Source organism: Neoarius graeffei, chromosome 22 (genome assembly GCF_027579695.1).
Source record: "Neoarius graeffei isolate fNeoGra1 chromosome 22, fNeoGra1.pri, whole genome shotgun sequence".
Classification (NCBI taxonomy): Eukaryota; Metazoa; Chordata; class Actinopteri; order Siluriformes; family Ariidae; genus Neoarius; species Neoarius graeffei.
The window spans coordinates 5,912,227-5,936,969 of record NC_083590.1 but is presented as its reverse complement, the minus strand read 5'-3'; the positions used below and the strand labels follow the sequence as shown (position 1 = coordinate 5,936,969).

General features: G+C 39.8%; 2 protein-coding genes across 3 annotated transcripts in view; one reads left to right on the top strand and one right to left on the bottom strand.

The window, feature by feature from the left end:
- LOC132870554 (NACHT, LRR and PYD domains-containing protein 3-like) overlaps nt 1-24,743 on the top strand; it is a 524,974-nt gene that overhangs the window by 10,017 nt on the left and 490,214 nt on the right. For both annotated transcript variants that reach the window (XM_060904231.1, XM_060904234.1), the window contains exons 4-5: nt 10,490-10,543; nt 12,074-13,894. In XM_060904231.1, the coding sequence (XP_060760214.1) occupies nt 10,490-10,543; nt 12,074-13,894 (1,875 nt within the window). The remainder of the gene's footprint in view (nt 1-10,489; nt 10,544-12,073; nt 13,895-24,743) is intronic.
- Nucleotides 1-24,743, bottom strand: part of LOC132870553 (NACHT, LRR and PYD domains-containing protein 12-like) — a 502,785-nt gene that overhangs the window by 238,887 nt on the left and 239,155 nt on the right. The gene's annotated exons all lie outside the window — the stretch shown is intronic.

The following is a 24,743-nucleotide window of genomic DNA, read 5'->3' as shown; positions in this document are numbered from 1 at the left end:
CGATCTGCTCATCAGAAACAGAAATATTTAGACTTAATGGAGTTTATCTTTGGCTGGATCGAGTCAAAGTAAAAAAAAAAATACAACCAAAGGCACCGTGTTGCAGTTCAAGATTGAATTGAATCTCTGTCCTGAATCATGAAATGAATCACGAATTGAATCGCTGTCCTAAATCATCCAAAGCGCATAAAATCCGTGAGCGCGCACGCATATCAACCGATCTGCTCAATAGAAATAGAAGAAATATTCACACTTAATCGTGTTTATCTTTGGCTGGATCGAGTCGAAGTTAAAAAAAAAAAAAAAAAAATGCACCGCATTGCAGTTCAAGATTGAATTGAATCGCTGTCCTGAATCACCCGAAGTGCATAAAAACTGTGTCATCTTGCAATAAGTTTTACTTCCAAATTGCTTAAACTTTGTCTGACAGATTTTATTCAGTTTACGTTGGGCGTTCCCACCACGAAAGAGAAACCAATCGAAACGGAAAGAGTGAAAGTGATTATCATGCCGTTACCATGGGCAGGGGCGCAGATAGGATTTTTGAACTGGGGGGGACTGAGCTGTCAGCAAATGATTCCATTTTGTGTATATATACATACACACTACCGTTCAAAAGTTTGGGGTCACTTTGAAATGTCCTTATTTTTGAAAGAAAAGCACTGTTCTTTTCAATGAAGATCACTTTAAACTAATCAGAAATCCACTCTATACATTGCTAATGTGGTAAATGACTATTCTAGCTGCAAATGTCTGGTTTTTGGTGCAATATCTCCATAGGTGTATAGAGGCCCCAACTCTCACTCCAGTGTTCTAATGGTACAATGTGTTTGCTCATTGCCTCAGAAGGCTAATGGATGATTAGAAAACCCTTGTACAATCATGTTAGCACAGCTGAAAACAGTTGAGCTCTTTAGAGAAGCTATAAAACTGACCTTCCTTTGAGCAGATTGAGTTTCTGGAGCATCACATTTGTGGGGTCGATTAAATGCTCAAAATGGCCAGAAAAATGTCTTGACTATATTTTCTATTCATTTTACAACTTATGGTGGTAAATAAAAGTGTGACTTTTCATGGAAAACACAAAATTGTCTGGGTGACCCCAGACTTTTGAACGGTAGTGTGTATACATGTTATTTCACCTCCCTCTCTGCCATCACCAGGAACTACCTGCAGGCCAGGACAATGATAACATTTTAACATAGCCTATGGAAATCCAAAGTTTACACATTATCATCACGCACAGAAATTGCAAAACTGCAAAACTAGTTTTAAAACCGCTAAGTTCCAACTGTTAACCATAGCGAGAGGCTGGGCTACGTGTGTGTGTGTAAAGTGTAAACCAGTGCATCCTGACTTTCTAACTATGCCTGTGTGTTGCGTGAGCAGCAGTCAGTCAACAACTCTTCGCAAAGTTTCCTTATGAAACAATATGCTCGTTGAAATTATGGCAGGGAACGCCAGATTAAACATTAAAACTGCCTTCTGAGCACTGTATCTACAGGCTACCACCGAAAGAAGGAGGCTACCAGAAAGGCATCTCTACTCCGTACGATTTTACTTTCACTACGACATTACTTTGAACAGACTATCAAAAAATTGCAAGGTGATATGATAAAGTAAGGCACAGTTTACTTACAGTCGTTGTTTTTTTTTTTTTTTAAAATGCAATCGTTTTCTGCCTTTTGGCACCCTTCATCATGCCGTGTTGGGGTCCTGAACTAGGAGGCGCTGTCCCAGATATGCCTGTCAAACTTGTAACCATAGCAACCAAGCTCGAGCTCGCAACCTGTGCAGTCTGCGCAGTTGCAACTACGTCTGTACTGCTGTGCACCTCAATAAACCGAATGGTAATTAGTCTTTTGATTTTTCCCTGAGGTTTACCTTATGCAAAGAAAGACAGCATAGACGTTTTTTCCTCCCTATAAGTGGGGGGGACCGAACGAGGTGAATTTAAATCTGGGTGGGACGAATCCCCCCCGTCCCCCCCTCTATCTGCGCCCGTGACCATGGGAACAGTCTTTTATGAATGTGTAGTGCGCGCTTCGACTCCGGTGTGACTGAGGAAGGTGACAAGTTTTATATTTCGTCTAATCTGGGTAATTTAAATATTATAATATTATTTGTCAGTGGGCACAGAGGAAAGTGTAAAGTATAAAGTTTTTCTCAATATGTTTATCATGCTTGTTTGATAAAAACTCTCAAATTTATCTAAATACATGACCTACTCATTCTAAACCTTACAAACATCGCTGGAAAAGCTCTCAACCCCTGAGGGTTAATTTTTGACATCACAAGATTCATTGCTTAATCAATGGTGGAACTATTTTATGTCGTGTGAGCCATTTTTGGCCAATCCCTGCACAAGCCATCCAGACAAAATCTTTTTCAGGGAAGGCCTTCTTTCTTTCAGCAAGACAACACCAAACCGCTTTCTGCACGTATTAAAGCTGCATGGCTCTGTACACGGGCGCAGATAGAGGGGGGGACGGGGGGGATTCGTCCCACCCAGATTTAAATTCACCTCGTTTGGTCCCCCCCCACTTATAGGGAGGAAAAAACGTCTATGCTGTCTTTCTTTGCACAAGGCAAACCTCACGGAAAAATCAAAAGACTAATTACCATTCGGTTTATTGAGGTGCACAGCAGTACATACATAGTTGCAACTGCGCAGACTGCACAGGTTGCGAGCTCGAGCTTGGTTGCTATGGTTACCCACAACAAGTTTGACAGGCATATCGGGGACAGCTCCTCTTAGTTCAGGACCCCAACACGGCATGATGAAGGGTGCCAAAAGGCAGAAAACGATTGCATTGTTTTTTCAAAAAAAAAAAAACCAACGACTGTAAGTAAACTGTGCCTTACTTTATCATATCACCTTGCAATTTTTTGATAGTCTGTTCAAAGTAATGTCGTAGTGAAAGTAAACTCGTACGGAGTAGAGATGCCTTTCTGGTAGCCTCCTTCTTTCAGTGGTAGCCTGTAGATACAGTGCTCAGAAGGCAGTTTTAATGTTTAATCTGGCGTTCCCTGCTGTAATTTCAGCGAGCATATTGTTTCATAAGGAAACTTTGCGAAGATTTGTTGACTGACTGCTGCTCACGCAACACACAGGCATAGTTAGAAAGTCAGGATGCACTGGTTTACACTTTACACACACACACGTAGCCCAGCCTCTCGCTATGTTTCACAGTTGGAACTTAGCAGTTTTAAAACTAGTTTTGCAGTTTTGCAATTTCTGTGCGTGATGATAATGTGTAAACTTTGGATTTCCATAGGCTATGTTAAAATGTTATCATTGTCCTGGCCTGCAGGTAGTTCCTGGTGATGGCAGTGAGGGAGGTGAAATAACATGTATACACACTACCGTTCAAAAGTTTGGGGTCACCCAGACAATTTTGTGTTTTCCATGAAAAGTCACACTTTTATTTACCACCATAAGTTGTAAAATGAATAGAAAATATAGTCAAGACATTTTTCTGGCCATTTTGAGCATTTAATCGACCCCACAAATGTGATGCTCCAGAAACTCAATCTGCTCAAAGGAAGGTCAGTTTTATAGCTTCTCTAAAGAGCTCAACTGTTTTCAGCTGTGCTAACATGATTGTACAAGGGTTTTCTAATCATCCATTAGCCTTCTGAGGCAATGAGCAAACACATTGTACCATTAGAACACTGGAGTGATAGTTGCTGGAAATGGGCCTCTATACACCTATGGAGATATTGCACTAAAAACCAGACATTTGCAGCTAGAATAGTCATTTACCACATTAGCAATGTATAGAGTGTATTTCTGATTAGTTTAAAGTGATCTTCATTGAAAAGAACAGTGCTTTTCTTTCAAAAATAAGGACATTTCAAAGTGACCCCAAACTTTTGAACGGTAGTGTGTGTGTATATATATATATATATATATATATATATATATATATATATATATATATATATATATACACACACACACACACATACATATATACACAAAATGGAATCATTTGCTGACAGCTGAGTCCCCCCCAGTTCAAAAATCCTATCTCCGCCTCTGGCTCTGTAGTAAAAGAGTCCAGGTGCTAAACTGGCCTGCCTGCAGTCCAGACCTGTCTCCCATTTACAACATTTGGTGCATTATGAAGCGTAAAATACGACAAAGGAGATCCCGAACTGCTGAGCAACTGAAATTGTATATCAGACAAGAATGGGACAACATTTCTCTTTCAGAACTCCAGCAATTGGTCTCCTCAGTTCCCAAACGTTTAGCGTTGTTAAAAGTAGAGGTGATGCAACACCATGGTAAATACGCCATGTTCCAATTTTTTTAAATGTGCTGCTGACATCAAATTCTAAATGAGCATTTTTTTTTCAAAAAACAACAAAATTTCTCAGTTTCAACATTTTTATATGTTGTCTTTGTACTATTTTCAATGAAAAATAGGGTTTCAGAGATTTGGCTATCATGGTATTCTGTTTTAATTTTCAGTTTACACAGTGTCCCAACTTTTTTGGAATTGGGGTTGTAGTTTGAAAGCCCAATTTTGAAGGTTAGATATTGTATGTTCCATTTTTGTTGCCCATATGGTGCAGGGACATTTAAAATAAATGAAAGCAGAGGAATTAAAAGTTGTAACTGTCATATATTTGTATTTGTGTGACTGTCAAATTTTGCTCGAGCTAGCTAACAGTAGGAGGAGAGGGAGCGTCATCGTTACTTGGGCTTGCGCACGCCCTCCTCAGTGCAGCAGAGGTAATAGCTGCCTTACCTCGTACTTTTTTATTGCAGTTTTATGGCGTGTGCAACAAGCCTCAATGTCTTTTGCACATCTGTGAAATAAGTTACCTAGACTATAGAACGTGAGGACGCACAAATTTCATACAGAAATGACAGAACACAGATCAAGGAGAAGAATCATGATTTATTAAATATTATTTTACATTCATAACATCTGTGTTCATTGGAGCATGATGGGTGAGGCCCCTGCCTCCCCTGACTGCACATCCCTTCATATATATATATATATATATATATATATATATATATATATATATATATATATACACACACACATATATACTGGGTGTTTCAAAAAATGTTATGATATTTGAGATGTAAATATCCCAGAAACTACAGAGTCTGGGCAAATGAAACTGAACAGGCTTAATGTTGAGGAAAATAAGATTTATTCCTCAAAATCTGAATTAGAAATTCAAAACTACCTGGATTCCATGAATAATTTCACAACTTTTCAATATGTGCACCGTCTGAGACACACACACACACACACACACACACACACACACACACACACACACACACACAAAGACAGCCTTTCTGTTTGAACTTTTTGTGCTGTGTCCAAATCTGTCCCATGACATTTTCTTGTAAATTATATTCAATCTTTCATGTAATTAACAACTAATGTCGAGTGTAATTTGGCAGTTGAAGTTCACAAACGTGCCTAGAAATAGCTGAGAAGCATCTCCAGGCATCTAAAGCCCTTCAGCTTCCAGGGCCCTAAGGTGAGCCCCAGACCCTCAGCCTCACTGTTCCAGGCCTTTGGCCCGTCATTCAGACAGGCTGAAATTTGTATGGACAGATAACGTTTCAGACTTTTCTGTCCTGTGACAGTTTGCTTAAAATTCCCCAGTGAGCTCAGATTGCAGTTACTAAAACAGTAATAATGGATTATTACTGCAGTAACAAGGCTACATGTAGAATCCATCCATCCATTATCTGTAACCGCTTATCCTGTACAGGGTTGCGGGCTGGATCCTATCCCAGCTGACTCTGGGTGAGAGGTGGGGTTCACCCTGGACAAGTCACCAGATCATCACAGGGCTGACACACAGAGACACACAACCATTCACACTCACATTCACACCTACGGTCAATTTAGTGTCACCAATTATCCTAACCTGCATGTCTTTGGACTGTGGGGGAAACCGGAGCACCCGGAGGAAACCCACGCGGACACAGGGAGAACATGCAAACTCCACACAAGAAGGCCCTTGCTGGCCACGGGGCTCGAACCCAGAACCTTCTTGCTGTGAGGCGACAGTGCTAACCACTACACCACCGTGCCACCTATGACTGTATATCAGTTGTAATTATGTTCTACACATATACGAACAACTGGGTCATTCCATGTCAAATCTCCGAATGCTCCCACTCGATCATCTCAGATTTGGCTGAAAAAATTCCAGGAGGTCCACACACTTCCCAATAGGAAAAGTCCCAAATTTTAGCTCCCAATTCCTTAGTTTTGTCATAAAAAATATATTTTTGCAACTAACCTCGGACCCGTTTTGAGCAGTTTTTTGGGGAGCCACTTTGAGATTGCTGTATCTAGAAGAGTATTTAAGCTAGGTCCTTCAAATTTTCAAGGGTCAAAATCTGGCACCAGTACTTGTAGAATATGGACTTTTACATGTGCGCTTTTGGTTTATCATAGAATTCTGGGGGCTTGAATTTGCTCGGAAGTTCTACACTACGCTCTGTGGCAGCATATCTGAAGGACTGTGGAAAGTACAATTTCAAAGACAGAGGCTTGATATTGCACATACGCCTTCCCACATATACTGTGTACTTTGTATTCTAAAACTGCCCCTCTGATGAGCGGTTTGGAAGATATTAAAGTTTAAAAATGGAAAAAATTAATTTGGTGACATTTTTGGCATGTTATAGCAAAAAAAATGAACGCATCCACCAACATAAAATTGACTGTTTTAGAAAGATTAGATGTCTGTTTTTGACATATCCAAAATGTGTGATGGTGTTCTGCCTTATTTTTGCAAAAGGATTTTTTGAAAATGTGGTGTTTGCATACATGCACAGCATTCATGGCCTATGAAAGCATTTTCAAATGCTAACAAAATGCCCTGAATTTATGACACACAGCTTAAACTCAACAAAATGCTTCATTTGGTTCATGGTAAACTATACCTGAAGGATAACTTATCTGCAACCTTTAGATCCTGAAATATTGAAGCTCCACTATGGCTGAAAACTGAAACTTGTTTTCATTACAACATTTCTGTTGTACCATAATTTAGAAGAAAAAGCAACCTGTGTGCTTCAGTTAGTATTTATCCATGATAAAAAGTCTTTGACAGTCCAGTAGAATTGATTACTATGATTTATTATTTATGACACTTATTGAATTTATTACATTTATGATAAAGCTGGTAACTTTGGGACAACTCTTTTGGGACAACTCTCCAAATTTATCTGGATCAGTAAAGAAAGTGTGAAGTCCATGGCTGAAGAGCTGGAAAGCAGATTTGCAAAGGCAGTCACAGTGCCATGTACTAGAGATGATCACTGTTTCAAGCCAGTCAATGCAACAACACTTGAGGTCAGCAGAGTGTCTGGAACTCCTGGATTTTTAGTCAACTATGAGGTAGAACATGTCGACAAAGAGGTTTCACAGGGCTTCCAGATCAGTGACATGATACCTGGCCAATATATAACCTGTGTTTACGACCATCACTGGTGGGTTGGAAGCATCAGAGAGGCATCTGAAGCCCAGCAAGATGTTTTGATACAATTCTTGCATCCACATGGCCCAGCAAAAAGTTTCTTCTGGCCCAGGAGAGAAGATTTGTGCTGGGTACCTGTGCAACACACAATTTCTAAAATAGATGTTCCTAGCACTACAACTAGACATGTATATACACTTAAGGAATGTGACAAAGCATCTGAAAGTTTCATGAAAGAGTTCAAATAATTTACAAGAGTTGTCCCAAAGTTACCAGCTTTATAATAAATTTAATAAATTCAATCAGTGTCATAAATAATAAATCATAATAAATCAATTCTACTGGACTGTCAAAGACTTTTTATCATGGATAAATACTAACTGAAGCACACAGGTTGCTTTTTCTTCTAAATTATGGTACAACAGAAATGTTGTAATGAAAACAAGTTTCAGTTTTCACCCATAGTGGAGCTCCAATATTTCAGGATCTAAATGTTGCATATAGGTTATCCTTCAGGTATAGTTTACCATGAACCAAATGAAGCATTTTGTTGAGTTTAAGCTGTGTATCATAAATTCAGGGCATTTTGTTAGCATTTGAAAATGCTTTCATAGGCCATGAATGCTGTGCGTGTATGCAAACACCACATTTTCAAAAAATCATTTTGCAAAAATAAGGCAGAACACCATCACACATTTTGGATATGTTAAAAACAGACATCTAATCTTTCTAAAACAGTCAATTTTATGTTGGTGGATGCGTTCATTTTTTTGCTATAACATTCCAAAAATGTCACCAAATTAATTTTTTCCATTTTTAAACTTTAATATCTTCCAAACCAGGGGCCGCACGGTGGTGTAGTGGTTAGCGCTGTCGCCTCACAGCAAGAAAGTTCTGGGTTAGAGCCCCGTGGCCGATGAGGGCCTTTCTGTGCAGAGTTTGCATGTTCTCCCCGTGTCCGCGTGGGTTTCCTCCGGGTGCTCCGGTTTCCCCCACAGTCCAAAGACATGCAGGTTAGGTTAACTGGTGACTCTAAATTGACCGTAGGTGTGAATGTGAGTGTGAATGGTTGTCTGTGTCTATGTGTCAGCCCTGTGATGACCTGGCAACTTGTCCAGGGTGTACCCCGCCTTTCGCCCGTAGTCAGCTGGGATAGGTTCCAGCCCGCCCGCGACCCTGTAGAACAGGATAAAGCGGCTACAGTTAATGAGATGAGATCTTCCAAACCGCTCATCAGAGGGGCAGTTTTAGAATACAAAGTACACAGTATATATGGGAAGGCGTATGTGCAATATCAAGCCTCTGTCTTTGAAATTGTACTTTCCACAGTCCTTCAAATATGCTGCCACAGAGCGTAGTGTAGAATTTCTGAGCAAATTCAAGGCCCAGAATTCTATGATAAACCAAAAGCACACATGTAAAAGTTCATATTCTACAAGTCCTGGTGCCAGATTTTAACCCTTGAAAATTTGAAGGACCTAGCTTAAATACTCTTCTAGATACAGCAATCTCAAAGTGGCTCCCCAAAAAACTCTGCTCAAAACGGGTCCGAGGTTAGTTGCAAAAATATTTTTTATGACAAAACTAAGGAATTGGGAGCTAAAATTTTGCACTTTTCCTATTGGGAAGTGTGTGAACCTCCTGGAATTTTTTCAGCCAAATCTGAGATGGTCAAGTGGGAGCAATCGGAGATTTGACATGGAATGACCCAACTCTGACAATATAATTTTCAGTGACTAATAAAATGGTTTTGAAAGTTCCTAGTTTTTAAATATTTTTGATTATGGTCATTTTCTTTAAGAGATTTCATTTACAACATGTCTCTGACAGCTCAAAATGCATCTCTGGACATTTAAAGACTGCAGAGTATCCAGGGGACTCTGGCAGCCCCCCAGACCCCTGGCCTGACTGGGTTGAAACCCCCCCCCCCCCCCCATTTTCTTGGATCCACCCCAAATACGTCTGTGTATGGGTCGATGTAGAAATGCTGGTCAGCTAAATATTAAATTATATATCTCAATTGTTATCCCATTATTGTATACGGCCAGTTTTGGGTTAAACCCGCCCACTCGGCACATTGATATTGTTTACATTTTGACTTGTGATGGAATGCAGTGTATCCTTGTAGGGGAGTCACATATCAAGACTCGACGTCTGTCATGCAGTTAATGTTAACGGTAATCGTGAAAATTATAAATATATGAGTTTATACACATTTTGTTTTTGTCCAGTTGCAGGAACTGTGACTCGTTATCAGATGAATATAGATTCACTTATTATAACTTATAGTGCAATGCCAAATAAAAATACTGTGATAAATTAATTCATATATTTTTTCAAAATATCTGAAAAATCTTTTGAACTCTGAACCTCCTTTATATAAAGGGGATATCACAGGCTTATATATATTATATAAAAGGCAAGAGAGCAGTTCAAATTTCTTTTTGATTCATTACTATATGGCAGTTCTGTTAAATGTTTAGTATTGATTCCCATCACTTCAGACTATTTTGCTGTTTACAATAAATTGGAAATTCCTCCCCAAATGTCTTAACTGTGTCTCAGATAAACCCAGTTTTCCATTTTTCTCGCCTTTGGTTCATGGTGAAGGGCTTCAGCCTTTTTAATTATATACCCTCCTATTCTCCGCCTCGGACCCTTTTATTCCCCTAAACTCTGAAACCGCTGATGTCTGGCTGGCTTTCTTAAAAATACACATCTGCTTTAGGATCCATTTAAAACACACGATCTGTTCATTCTGCGTGATGAGGTGATGTTCTGTTCCATCCCTAATGACCTTATAGGAAGGAAAAATGAGAAAAACTCAAATTAAAACCGGGGCAGATATTTTTTCTCCAGTTCAATCAATATGTTTGTCATGTTGTATTGAGCACTGTGCTCTCGAAATGTTACTGCACTCAAAGAATAACTGCAGTAAAATTAGCGCTAAAGTTTAGATTGTAGTATTAAAGGGATTAAAGTTCTTGTCTTTAACAGAAACTATTTTTGTTCCCAGTGATTTACAGAAGGCAGGAGACAGAAGAGAAAAGATCTTCATCACAGACACAGGGTAAGATCAAACCCAACACCATGACTGACACTGATGCTCTGGTATTATAAACCTCTCTGCTGTTATTATCTACACTGCAGATAATAACAGTGGCGGCCCGCGGGCCAGATGCGGCCCAGATGCGGCCGACGTGATGCTTCACCTTTAAAAGTAAAATACCATTCACCAGTCTCCAAAACTTAATATATGTATTTTAATTTACCGAATATCAATAAATAGATGTTATAATAGTTATTTTGCACTTTTATTATTTCCCAGCTACTGTTAACTCAGTAAAATGCAAATAGTTAGCAAATATGCTGTGGCAGCGGGGGCGTGGCCAAGCGCCGGTCTGTGACAGGAGGGCGGAGTCAGGGAAGGTAAGTGGCAGAATCACTACACCTGTCGTTAATTCATGTGTTTGTGTGTCTTCCCAGTGACCGCGCCCTATTTAAGGAGAGAGAGCGAGAGCAGAGGGAGCTCTCTTCACAACTAGACAACTGATGTGTGTGCGAGAGTGCAGATATACGCTGAAAAGCTAAATAAAAGCGAGTTTTGTGAACTTAGTTCTGTCCTGCTGTCCTTCTGTGCTCCACCCACCTACACGAACTGTCACAGTGGTGTGCTCGTCCCGGGTTTCGGCACCACTGTGACAGTTCGTGTAGGTGGGTGGAGCACAGAAGGACGGCAGGACAGAACTCAGTTCACAAAACTCGCTTTTATTTAGCTTTTCAGCGTACAGTACTGTATATCTGCACTCTCTCACACACATCAGTCATCTAGTTGTGTAGAGAGCTCCCTCTGCTCTCGCGCTCTCTCCTTAAACACATGAATTAACGACAGGTGTAGTGATTCTGCCACTTACCTTCCCTGACTCCACCCTCCTGTCACAGACCGGCGCTTGACCACGCCCCCGCTGCCACATATGCATTCTCAATCAACGTGTCGCGATTGCATTGACATCTTTTGAACCAAACATCACAGATCTTGTGCAAAACAAGAAATGTCACTTCTCTCACTAAAGTCAACGGCAGCTGTGGGCTAAAGCTGTGTTCTGTTTAGTATCAGTAGCCTGACAAGCATATCAATGAGAAATGTTGAGATAAATGTTCTATTTTTTGTTTGTTTTAAATAAAGGAAATGGGAAAGAGAGTTGTTTGTGTGCATTTTGAATATTCAATGTTAGGTTGAAGGCTAAAAATGAAATATAATATAATATAATATAATATAATATAATATAATATAATATAATATATGACCTTGTAGGCTACTTGAAAACTGAAAAATTACCACTTGTTAGTGACCGCGGAAAATTTGTGGCCCACCTCAAGTTCTTGGATTCGAAATGTGGCCCAAATGGAAAACTAATTGAATAGCCCTGATCTACAGGATTAGATTATAGAAAACATACAGTCAAATCAGATAAATCCATCATGTTAGCATCATAAAGATCGGTTATCTGTGGAAACCAGTCAGAAAAAATGTGATGTTAAAGTGTAATAATTGGAGCCCAGGTCTCACCATGTCTTCTTATTTCACCCCGTCACACAGACACGCCCCAGAATCTCCTGCTGTAAATGAATTCCAGAAAAAGTTCAGATTAAATCTGAAGGAGAAGTTTCAGTGTTTAAATGGAGTGATAATAAAGCAGGAAAACCGAACGCTCCTGAATGAGATCTACACCGAGCTCTACATCACAGAGGGAGACAGTGGAGACGTCAATAAAGAACATGAGGTGAGACGGATCGAGGCAGCGTCCAGGAGAAAAACAACAGAGGAAACACCAATCAAATGCAACGACATCTTTAAGCCCTTATCTGAAGAAGACGAACCCATCAGAACTGTAGTGACAAAGGGCGTGGCTGGTATCGGAAAAACAGTCTCTGTGCAGAAGTTCATTGTGGACTGGGCTGAAAGGAAAGCAAATCAGGACATCCCCCTCATATTTCCACTTCCTTTCAGAGAGCTGAATCTAATGAAGGACCAAAAACGGAGTCTGATGGAGCTCCTTCATGTCTGTTTTAAGGAAACAAAAGAAACTGAAATGTCCAGGTTGGAAAAGGTTCTGTTCATTTTTGATGGATTGGACGAGTGTCGTTTCCCTCTAGATTTCCGCAACACAGTGACAGTGTGTGATGTAACTGAATCAGCATCAGTGCATGTGCTGCTGATAAACCTGATCAAAGGGAATCTGCTTCCCTCTGCTCTCATCTGGATCACCTCCCGACCAGCAGCAGCTGATCAAATCCCCTCTGAGTACGTCCATCGAGTCACAGAGGTACGAGGGTTCAATGACCCCCAGAAGGAGGAGTACTTCAGGAAGAGAGTTAGTGATCAGAGCCTGGCTGAGAACATCATCACACACCTGAAGTCATCAAGAAGCCTGTACATTATGTGTCACATCCCAGTCTTCTGCTGGATTTCAGCCGCTGTTCTCGAGAGAATGTTGGGTGAAGCAGAGAGTGGAGAGATCCCCAAGACTCTGACTCAAATGTACACACACTTCATCATTCAGACAAACGTCATCAGAGTAAAATACTCAAAGAAGCAGGAGAGTGATGAAGAAATGCTGCTGAAACTGGGAAAACTGGCTTTTGAGCAGCTGAAGAAAGGCAACCTGATCTTCTATGAGGAAGACCTGCGAGGGTGTGGCATTGATGTGACAGAAGCAGCAGTGTACTCAGGTGTGTGTACGCAGATCTTCAGAGAGGAGCCTGGGCTTCACCAGAGTAAAGTGTACTGCTTTGTTCATCTGAGCATTCAGGAACATCTCGCAGCTCTGTATGTCCATCTGACCTTCCTGAAGAAAAAGAGAAATGTTCTTGATCAGGATAATTCCTCTACAAGGAAAACGTATAAAAAAATAAGAAATGTTCTTAATCAGATTTGGTCCTTTCAGACAATTTCAGATGTACACAGGAGTGCTGTAGATCAGACCTTAAAAAGTCAGACTGGACATCTGGATCTGTTCCTCCGCTTTCTTCTGGGTCTCTCACTGGAGTCCAATCAGAAACTCTTACATGCCTTAGTAACACAGACAGGAAGTAGCTCCCAGAGCAAAAAGGAAACAGTTCAGTACATTAAGAAGAAGATCAGTGAAGATGATCTTCCTGCAGAAAAATCCATCAATCTGTTCCACTGTCTGAATGAACTGGGTGATGATTCTCTCGTGGAGGAAATCCAACGCTACCTCAAATCTGGGAAACAAAGTGAACTCTCTCCTTCACAGTGGTCTGCTCTGGCGTTTGTGTTACTGACTTCAGCACAGGAGCTGGAGGAGTTTGACCTGAGTAAATATACCAGTACACAGAAGATAACACATGAGGTTCTTGTGAAGGTGATGCCTGTGATTGCAGCATCCAGAAAAGCAGTGTAAGTAAAGCTGAATATAACTGTTCTATTGTTAGAAAGAGAGAAACTGAAAGCACTTTGACAGAAACTCACTTTGGGACAGAGGAGGGCAAAATCCACAACTCCATTAGTTGAGTGAAAGTATAGATTCAAAGATTTTTATTGTCAAGTCACTGTGTGTCCAGGACATATAGGAGAATCGAAATGCTGTTTCTCTCTCACCTTGTAAAATCAGATAAAAATATTTATATTAAAAAAAGAAAAAAACAAAATTTATTTATTTATAAAATATAGATAATATTGATAAAATACACTCTAAAATCAAACAATGTACAAAATAGCAGTAGTGCAAATACAGTACAATAACCGTAATGGAGAAGGTGCTTAGAAGAGTCACATTTGACCAAGATCCTCCCAGAGATGTTCACAAGTCATTTTTTCCAAGTCAAGTCTCAAATGACTGAAATTAACGTTCTCTCGTTAGATGCTATCTGAGATGATGCTGCATTTCTGTATGTTTTGGATTGAAAGCATTTACTGTACTTTATCATCTATTCGGCTATTATACACAATATCAAAACTGATCAGAGCATGGTAACCTAGGAGGGCTATTTCAATGTGTAATGTGAAGAAACATGAAAGCTTTGTTTGAACTTGATAAATATATTTTGAAAAAAATACCACAGGATACATTAACAAATGTATTATGTTGTGTCGCCTTTTCATTCTTAAGGTCTAACATGGTCCTGTCTGTCCAAATGTCCACAGTCACAGCCACAGTGCCTGTCTTTTCTAGTTTTGATTCGATAGAGGCCTGTTTCTCTGATGTTAGATCACTCAGACGTCTTGTAACTGTGCATCGACTTACTGGTTTATATCTCTCCTCCGTCACTGACAAAAATTTCCTGAAGTTGGGGTGCTCAATCAAAGACAGGCAAATTGCATCCAATGACAAGGTCATTGACTATTGATTCAGTGATGATCCTCTGTCGAGGATGACCCTGGTGGTATACTTGCACACCTCTCGTCTGAACCAAGAAAGACTCAATGCTGCTCTGTCCCTCTTCACTGGTCCCTGTCTTTGCTTTGCTGAATTCTGCAAACCTGAAGATGAACATATAAATCCATTTATAAAATATGGATGATAAAGCTAATATTGTTGCTTATAGACAAAATACTACATGTGGATGTACCTTCAAAATTAAAAACCCTGCTGTTATTTTATATTAACTGCATTGCTGCAATAATTTTTATACCATATTGCATTTTTGCAGTTAAATCCAGTAGGCTATTTTGTATACATTCAGTTTGTCCAAAATATGACATTTACTCCAGAGCAATATTAGGCTAACAGTAATAATGCAGTGGAATAGGCCAACAGTATGTTTGCAGGGCTCGAAATTCGCGGTGGTCCGGTCGCCCGAGGCGACTTAATTTGTCATTTGGCGGGTAATTCCTGTCACTAGGCAGCCCGGCTGGCTCGTTGAAAATAAAAAATATATATGAAGCGAAGATTCAGACTAGGGCTGTGCGATATATCGAATATACTCGATATAGCTCCGAAAATTCTGTGTGAGATACATAAAATTATTATATCATAACTATCGAGTATTTTATGGTCATCTGCCGACTTGCGTTTGCTTCGTGTTTGTTTAAAACCTTTTCCGGTGGTTTTCTCCCTGTCCCTCAGGCAGTAACGTGAGAGGCTGCCTAAGGGTAAAAAAAACAATAACGTCACACACTCTCCAACCAATCCCGGGCGACATCTCGGTGCTGAAAGGAACTTGCGGGAAGATTTTCTAGTTTCGGCCAGTGTTGCCAGATTGGGCGGTTTTGAATTCTACTTTGCGGGTGAAAAATGGCTTGGGCTAGTTGACAAAAATCGGGCGGGTTTGACGTTAGTTCGGTGGGTTTTTATCAGATGTTTATATAGTTTCACTCCCACTAGAAAGCAGAGATGGGAGAGAATGTAAACCCCTAAGCTGAATGATGTTCTTGAATATGAGAAGGAAATCAGGAAAAACAGCTCTCTTTGGTCAACTGAGGCAAGTCAGAGACCTAGTTTACCCAGCAGCCCTTAGGGATTTTAAACAACCAAAATCGAGCATTGGCCTAAATTAATCATTAACAATAAACATTAATCTCATTAAGTATTATTTAAACAAAAAATGTCGATGTAACTGTAAGACTAATATGAATGTGTGTAATGTAGCGCAGAAACTGAACTCAAACTCGTAAATAAGAGAGACGCAATCCATTCTCCATTTTCTCTTCTCATGTTACATTCAGCCAGGCATCATAGCCTAACATTTTTTTAAATTGAAGTATATAAGACAGGTACAATCTAACAAATCCACAAAAATCAGGATAACAGATGAAGAAAATACATGGACATGGACAAAAATAAATTAAGCAGAATAACTAGGCCTATAAAATTAATAAAACAAACAGGATAAATAAAAAGATAAATAAAAGACAAATAAAAAATAAATAACCTCAGCAATGCAGATGTTAGATATGCATCGTAGCCTAACATAGCCTACAGAATATTATGCGTGTGCGCCACCTACTGGTGCATGTAGGATTCAGAACACAGCAGATGATTGCAGAGTTATAATCCGATTCAACCACACGGAGCCGAGTACCAGACAGCAGATTCTTCACCTCCAGCACTGACGGGCTCATGTTGCCATTTAGAAGTTGTTTGCATTGTTGTTCGATTTACAAATAGTATACTGGACTTTAGCTGCATATTTTTACTTTACAAGATGGGCATCAAGTGCATTTTACATTTTGGGCGGTTTTAAGTGCATTTTGGCAGGTTTTGAACATATTTTGGGATGGAAAACGTCAGCAGTGTCTGGCAACACTGGTTTCGGTTTACAGCGCTGACTCAGTTCGTGCAATCGCTGGTGCTGCATTGGCTACCATGTAAGCTCAGTCAATTTCAGCGACAAATTAAAAATGGAAGCGGACGAATTGGTTCCTAAAAGAACTAGTAAGGGGTCAGTCATCTGGCATTTTTTTGGATATCGCGAGGAGGACGTGGAACAGCAAATGCCAGTTTGTAAAGTGTGCAAAAAAAACCCAGTATCAAAATACTCGGGTCTTGAAATAAATGCACATTAGTCATGAACAATGGTAACGACTCTCTTTTGTGTTATTTTTGACAGAAGTAAAATTCATACATGAACAAATTTTGGCGAGTTGATTTTCTGTTTGGCGAGTTTCTTTGGAAGGGAACTAGTCCGGCTGGCTGGTGAAAAAATATATGAATTTCGAGCCCTGGTTTGTGATAGACTTTCTGAAAGAAATACGTTTAATATTTTTTCTGAATAAACACTTGGGGAGCTGAATGTAGTTTTACCAGATCATAACAGTAGCCTATTCTGAAACCGCAATTAATGCATAAGATTAACGTTAGGCTACATCCATGAACTACATCCATATAGCCTACTCTGCCACTATCTGATAACAGGTGGCAGAATATAATAGTAGGCTCAAACGTGGTGAGATGTTAATCAAATAAAACCCTAACGTCGGGCGGGTAACGATAAATCTATAATCTGCATGTAATCTGTGGTTCGATTAGTTTGCTAGCAGTAATGTTATCTGTCCATACACGCTAAATTTTCGTTTCACCTAACCAAGTAACTGACCTATCCTTGTGCGTTCTGAGGCGCCTGATAAAGTTGGATGTAGTTGGGCTGGCATCATTTATCCTGATGCCACACACTTTGCAAGTGGCCGTCTGAGGGTCTTTTATGCCACTCGAGTGATTTTGGCGTGCTCTGATTTTGTTGTCAATTTCAACAAATCCTAGCAGTATTTTCAAAGTCATATGACTTTTTTTTTATTTTTTTAATCCCTCACTGGCTAAAAGACCCAAAGGGGCATTATGTCGTGGTGATGTCCATCCTTCTGTCCTCCAGGGAAGCTTCTGAAATCAACTCCCCCCACAATTTGTGGAAGGATTTCATGAAACTCGACAAGAGGCGTTGTTATATGTCAGTAATACGCATATTGTAATTTTGTTAAATTCGGTCATGTTTTACCAGAGTTACAGCCCTTGATTAACAAAATTATACTTTTCACAATTTTATGAGAATGTGTTTTCCTTTGGCCATCAACTCCTCTCACAATTTGTGGAGGAATTTCAGGAAATTTGGCAAAAGGTCTTATGTGTCGGTAGTACGCATATTGTTATTTTGTTAAATTTCTTCTTCTTCTTTAACTCCTGTCGGCAGTTGCTGACGTAGAGCGGTTAGAACCATGAGCGTAGTCAACCATATCTTTGTTGATCTCTCTCTTCAATGCACTTCGGTAAAATTGATCAGCCGTCAACCCAGAATGATGCAGAACTTGTTGCTCCATCGTGACAGCTGGTCTACCTTTCTTTACATTCTTGTTATCGTTGAACAGAAGCTTTTTGGCAACACTAGACGTTTCTTGTCGAGCTAGGTGTACCAGGTATTTGGTCTGCTGTTTTGCGACGTAGCTCATGACATTTTCTGTACGACAAATATTCAAAACATCTTCAGAAGACAATACAAATGCAAAGCTGGGCGCTGCATCATCATCATGAGGTTCTTTACGTTCAAATCCTTTACGAATCATTTTTCGTAACATGGTCACATATGCTGATTCCAATCTTTGTTGCTGTGCTTGAGTGATGTTCCATGTCTGGCAGGAATAGGTGAGTCTACTACGTACCATTGCGTTCAGAACAAATACGCGTGTCTTTAGCAGAATGTTTCTGTTGGTGAGCTTCTTGAATAGCTAATAAAACTTCGACTCTGCAACACTGATACGTAGGTCAATTTCAGCATCGCCGGTAGAGGGCTGATCAAATTGGATGTCATCTCCAAGATAGCGAAATTTCTTTACATTCTCAATTGCAGTGCCATTCAACAAGACAATGCTAACAGGGTAGTCACTGTTTTGTCCATATGTGCTTTCTCCCATCGGCAGGTGGTTGTAGTTCACAATTATTGTCTTGGTCTTTTTGACATTTATTTCCAGATGGAAGTTTTTAAACGTTTCGTCAAGTATAATCAGCGCCTTCGAGAGTTCTGCTTCGTCCTCAAACATGAGTTCCAAATCGTCCGCATATCCCGACCAGTCTACAGTGTGGTCACCATGGTAGCTTTGCTGACGTTGTTCTCTTGTCAGTGCTGTAGATCGGATACGATACTTCAGATTTAGAAACTTTACTTCCTGCTGGTCACATGCTCTCATGAACACACGCATAGCAAAGTCAGTGTACAAGTTGAACAGTGGAGGAGACTCAGGTCCACCTTGTCGGACACCTGTGAACAGTTGAAATACGTTGTCAGGATTACCAGAGAGTGCAGTTGTAGTATGGTCGTATATGCATTCAAGAAGTCGAAGAAGAATTGGATTCGAGTTAGGAGGAAGGCGAAGGTAGATGGATTTGAGCCGCCATTTTCGTATAACGTGATCAAATGCTGCAGTTAGATCTATGAATAGCAGAAACACAGCTTTTTTCATCCTGTCCATTATTTGCTGTACTCGTTTTGTAATGAAAATTCCATCCACAGTGCCTCGACCTCTTCTAAAGCCTTGTTGTTGTTCAAGGAGTTGGTTATCATACCAGTCTTTTATGCGATTTAGAATTATGACTACAAGAATCTTGCACAATGTTGTTCCAACTTGCAGACCTCTGTAAGCAGCTGGGTCTTTCACACTTCCTTTTGAAGCACCTTTCCATATCGCATTAAGTCTAGTATGTCCCCAAGATTTAGGTATAGTCTGGGTTGTCCAGATGGCATCTAGAAGTATTTCTAACTCTTTTACAAGTTCAGTTGATGAGGCAGCATATTTCAAAAACTCTGGTGGAAGATCCGTAGCAGCTTTGCCGTTTTTGAGATAAGTCAAAGTTTTTATGATTTCATCAGATTTAGGTGGTTCGGTGTTGATTGACTGGAACTCAATTTTTTGAAGTTCTTCAACGAAATCTGGTGGGACTTTAAGCTCCGGAGGTTCTGACTTATCCATGTCAATGGAGGTGGAGAAGTGATTCTCGAAGTATTGTTGTAACTTTTCACGGTCACAACCAGCGCTCCGCTTAGTTGGCTTGAATGTCGATGCATCATGTTTGAAGCTTTTAAATAGATTATCAACTTCGCGTTTTGTTGCACACTCGTTAATTTCGTCAGCTTCTTGTTTCATTTTGATGTTACGTAGTTTTCTCACTCGTTTCTTGATCTCCTTTGTGAGCGCTTTGTAATCCAGGGAGTTGAGTTCCTTTGTAGATCTTTCGTTCAATAACTGGTTAAGAGGCTCATCTTGTTTCCAGATTTCACTTTCCTTTTCGATCTTAGTTTTGATCGGTAGACATTCCTCTGCAGCTAAGTTGATCGAATCTACAAGATTTTTTGAGAATGTAGAAAGATTGACATCATCCGATGGATTTAGTTGCAGCTTCTGGTTGATTGCTTCAGCAAACTTTGCCAAATTTGGTTGTATTTTACCAGAGTTGTGGCTCTTGATTAACAACCTTGTACTTTGACAATTTCATGAAGGTGTGTTTTCCTTCTGACACCAACTCCTCTCACAATATTTGGAGGAATTTCACCAAATTTGACAAAAGGCTTTGTTATATGACAGTTAAATGCATGTTTAAATTTCATTTAATTTGGGCAAATTTTACCCTTGATTATTAACAGACTTGTACTTTGGCAATTTAATCAAGGTGTGCTTGCTTTCTGAAATCAACTTCCCTCACAATTATTATCTCCCGCTGGCCGAAAGGCCCGAAGGGGGATTATGTCGTGGCGATGTCCGTCCGTCCGTCCCAGGAAGGGTACTGACCTTCTGAAATCAACTCCTCTCACAATTTCTGGAGGAATTTTACAAAACTTGGCAGGATTCTTTGTTCTCTGTCGGTAATACACATATTGCAATTTTGTTCAATTCAGTCGCATTTTACCAGAGTTATGGCCGAGTTGCCAGCGGGGGATATTGTGCTCTCGGAGCACTCTTGTATGTTTTCAGCACAATCTCAGCTATAATAATATCTCTGTAGTCTGTATGTCATGATTGTGCTTTTAAAAATATAACAGATAAATGAAGATGTTGTAAAAAGCAGTTTTAGAACTGTGTTGGAATGTGTGTAAAAACATGACCGTACCCATTGTGTCGAACCGTTTTGGTCACTTGAGGTGATTCTGTTCAGTGTGAGGAATGGATCAAACACACAAACTTAAATCTGCTCCATTGGTTTGGACAATTAACTGGCCATCAAAAAATGTATGCCCTGTTGCTTTGGGATAAAGGGTTGGCAGTGGGAGGGGTATTCAATGAGAAGGGTAAAAATTCCATTCCATTCAATGAGAAGAGTGAAACCCCTCCCACTGCCAACTCTTAATCCCATCAGGTCAAGTCCCAATGGGTAAGGTCATGTTTTTTCACACATTCCAACACAGTTCTAAAACTGATTTTTACAACATCTTCATTTATCTGGTGTTTGACTTTATTTTGGTATTTGACTCGATTCAGTGTGTCTTGAAATTAACTATTTTACTCAGTTCAGAACCACAGTCAACTCTGTTACACAATTACTCTGTAATTTTACTTCAACTCCAAATTTTACTCTCTAAACTCAAAATACAGTAAAATTAACTATTTTTGAGGAAAATACTTTTAACTCTGGAAAAAAACTGCTCAGTCATGTCAGGCCTTTCAATGACATAATTTGGGCTCCACCCTGTATTTCTGAATTTGGGCCTTTTCCGTCATGATGCAGGGTAATTTGGGTTTTTCTGCACGCGCAGAGTGCTGTTTTCCCAGGGCTCTGTGTTTTAAACCTGCTGCTGATTTTTTCGCTACAAAGTTATGAATAAATAAAGAAATCTATGAATTATTTTTACCTTTATTGCAAAATGTCTACAGCATTAATCCCTCTTGATGTACATGACAAAAATAATTAGAATACAGTTAGTTAGGATTTAAAAGATGTGTTGGGGCCTGAGGAGAGCCCGGAGGAAAGCAGCCTGGGAATGAAAATGCAAGTTCTGCACTGTTGCCATCAGAGAGACAAACCTGTAGCAGACCTGCGACACAAAAGGTTTTTCAGTCACATCACAAGAATCGGCAGCGCAATTCACAGTCTGTAGTCAGGTTAAAGATCTTCGTTTAAACGAAAGGCCAGTGTCTAAGACAATCATCAACAAGAGGACCAAGCTCCAAGTCACTGATTCCACCCACACTTACACAACTGTGTGGATTTAAGATGCAAGCTGTATCTTTACGCACAGTTGTGTCCTGAATAGCTCTCTCTTATTCAGTCTTTTACCTGATTTAAATCATCTGACACTAGGTATCAGAGAGATATTGCAGTTGAGGTCAGATAATGTGGGATATCGGGCTATTTTTAGGTTTTTAAATGATACAGGAATTATTCTTAGAATTTAGCACAATAGGGTCGTAAACATTCTGGTTCACACTCCAGTCCAGAAGGTGGTGGTAATGCACCTAAAAGCTGTTTGCCAACCACCATAAAGCAATATAAAAGAAGAAGAAAGAAGATTTCCCGAACGTGGAAATCCTGCTCTGGTCATTGGTACACGAGTCGCTCCTCCACGAAATCATGGCGTGCCGATCACTGTTGATGGAGAATTCGTGCTCTGCGCGAGGCTTACGGCGAGTTCAACAAACCCGGAACAACATGGGAATGGTGCGGATTTTGCATTAATTACGAGAAATACATGCTAATTCTTGCTAATTTCTGTGTTTTTAAAGAAGAAAGTCAAGACTTTGGGATTTAGGCAGCCAAGTTTATTTAATTAACATTTTTTTTTTTACTTTTGGTAGCATATTTTGGGCACTTGACCTTAAGTTCGGCCCCTACGACGTTCTCCGTCGCAGGTTTCATGTAATTGAAAGGCCTGCATGTTTCCTGTGTTTGCACTACAGTGCACGCATATCAACCGATCTGCTCATCAGAAATAGAAGAAATATTTACACTTACTTGAGCTGATCTTCGGCTGGATCAAGTTGAAGAAAAAAAAGGCACCGCTCATCATCGGTGTTGCAGTTCTCAAGATTGAATTGAATCGCTGTCCTGAATCATGAATTGATTTTCTATTCTGAAATTGATTTGCTGTCCTGAATCATCCGAAGCGTATAAAACCTGCGTGCCATCTCGCAAGAAGTTTTACCTCCAAATAGCCTGAACTCTGTCTGACAGATTTTATCCTGTTTACGGTGGGCGTTCCCACTGCAAAAGAGAAACCAATTGAAACGGAAAGAGTGAAAGTGATTATCATGCTGTTACCATGGGAACAGTTTTCTACCGTATGAATGTGTAAGCGGGCGCTCAGTGCTCCGACTCCAGTGTGACTGAGGAAGAGACAAGTTTTATGTTTCATCTAATTTAGGGAATTTAAAAACTATAATATTATTTGTCAGTGGGCACAGAGGAAAGTGTAAAGTATAAAGTTTCTCTCAATATGTTTATCATGCTCATATGATAAACTCGTGAACATATTTCTCTAAATCCATGACCTCCTCATTCTAAACCTGCCGAGCTTCGCCGGAGAAGCTCTCGAAACCAGAGGATTAAAAATACTTCAGTGTTCAGAAGTACTTTTTAATTATTATTTTTTTTATTGTTGTCTTTTTAATGTCAGGACATTGCTGTAAATGCACTGCGTCAACGATACAGACTCTAACGGCTCGGAAACAACCTACTGAATACAGTGACTTGCTTGTAGAACCTGTAGAATAAAAAGCTTGTAGAATTTGCTCCAGAGCCTGTAGAAATGCTGATAAAAACACAGTTGAATCGACAAAAGGACAGCTGCTTTCTCAGGTTGGACGGGAAGTTTTTGTAGGCAGTGATGATGTTTGTGCGCGGTAAACAGAGCAAAGATTAAAATAATGCAAATCTTTCTTCATTTCAAAAATCTCAGGCATGGACTTCAGATATGGCTCTGGGTGCTCTGGTGAGGAACCATCATTTTTATCTGCTGTAGTCCTCGTTACCATCTTTACCACCACCAAGTTCAAATGAACTGTTTAAGAAATGCAGCAAGCGCTTTGAAGTTGAGTGTAGGAGGAGTTTACTGTGATTGATTTTCTCCTTTCACCAACACAGCGCAGGGCATTTTAGAAAAGAAACAAAAATTCATCTGCTGACTCAAAAGCGATGCTTCAAAGTAACGAGTAACGGGAAGCTTCCTGGAGTCACCAGGACAATATTTATCTTTCAGATGGAGACGAGTGAAAGTCAAAAGTTTCCAAAACATTAATACTCGAAGTAAAAGATGGATATGAAAAAAATGTCCTTCAGTCCAGTCTTTAAGTAAATGTCCTTCGTTACTGTCCAGCTCTGTTTTGAGTTTCAGGTGAGACAGAGTGTGTTCATACACACAGATCAGGAGATAAATGAGGGGAAAACAGTTGCATGTAGAATTGAATAAAACTGAAGTTCAGCTATTAAATAAGTGGAAACCAGTTGATGTCATTTAAGGAGAAAAACGTTTACGTCTCACATTCTGCCATTTTGTTCCAAGAAGTATTGAAGCTGTGAGCTGAAGATGGAGGTGACGGCCAGCTAACGAGACTCACAAACACCACATTTCCAGAAATGAAGCAAATAATCAAACTGAACTTCATACTGATAGTTTATTTACAATATTTACAAACTAGAAACACCATTTTATTTATTTTTATGACACCATGATTTACATTTATTACATGCTAATTATTCTTTTGTTGTTCTCATGTCCTGAGATCTTTTATAAATTGCAACTTTGTTGTTGACCTTCTCACAGCTTTTATTCTTTTTCATGCTGAAGCTCTTTGATGGATTTATTTGTCTCTGAAACAAAAACCTCTGTCTCAA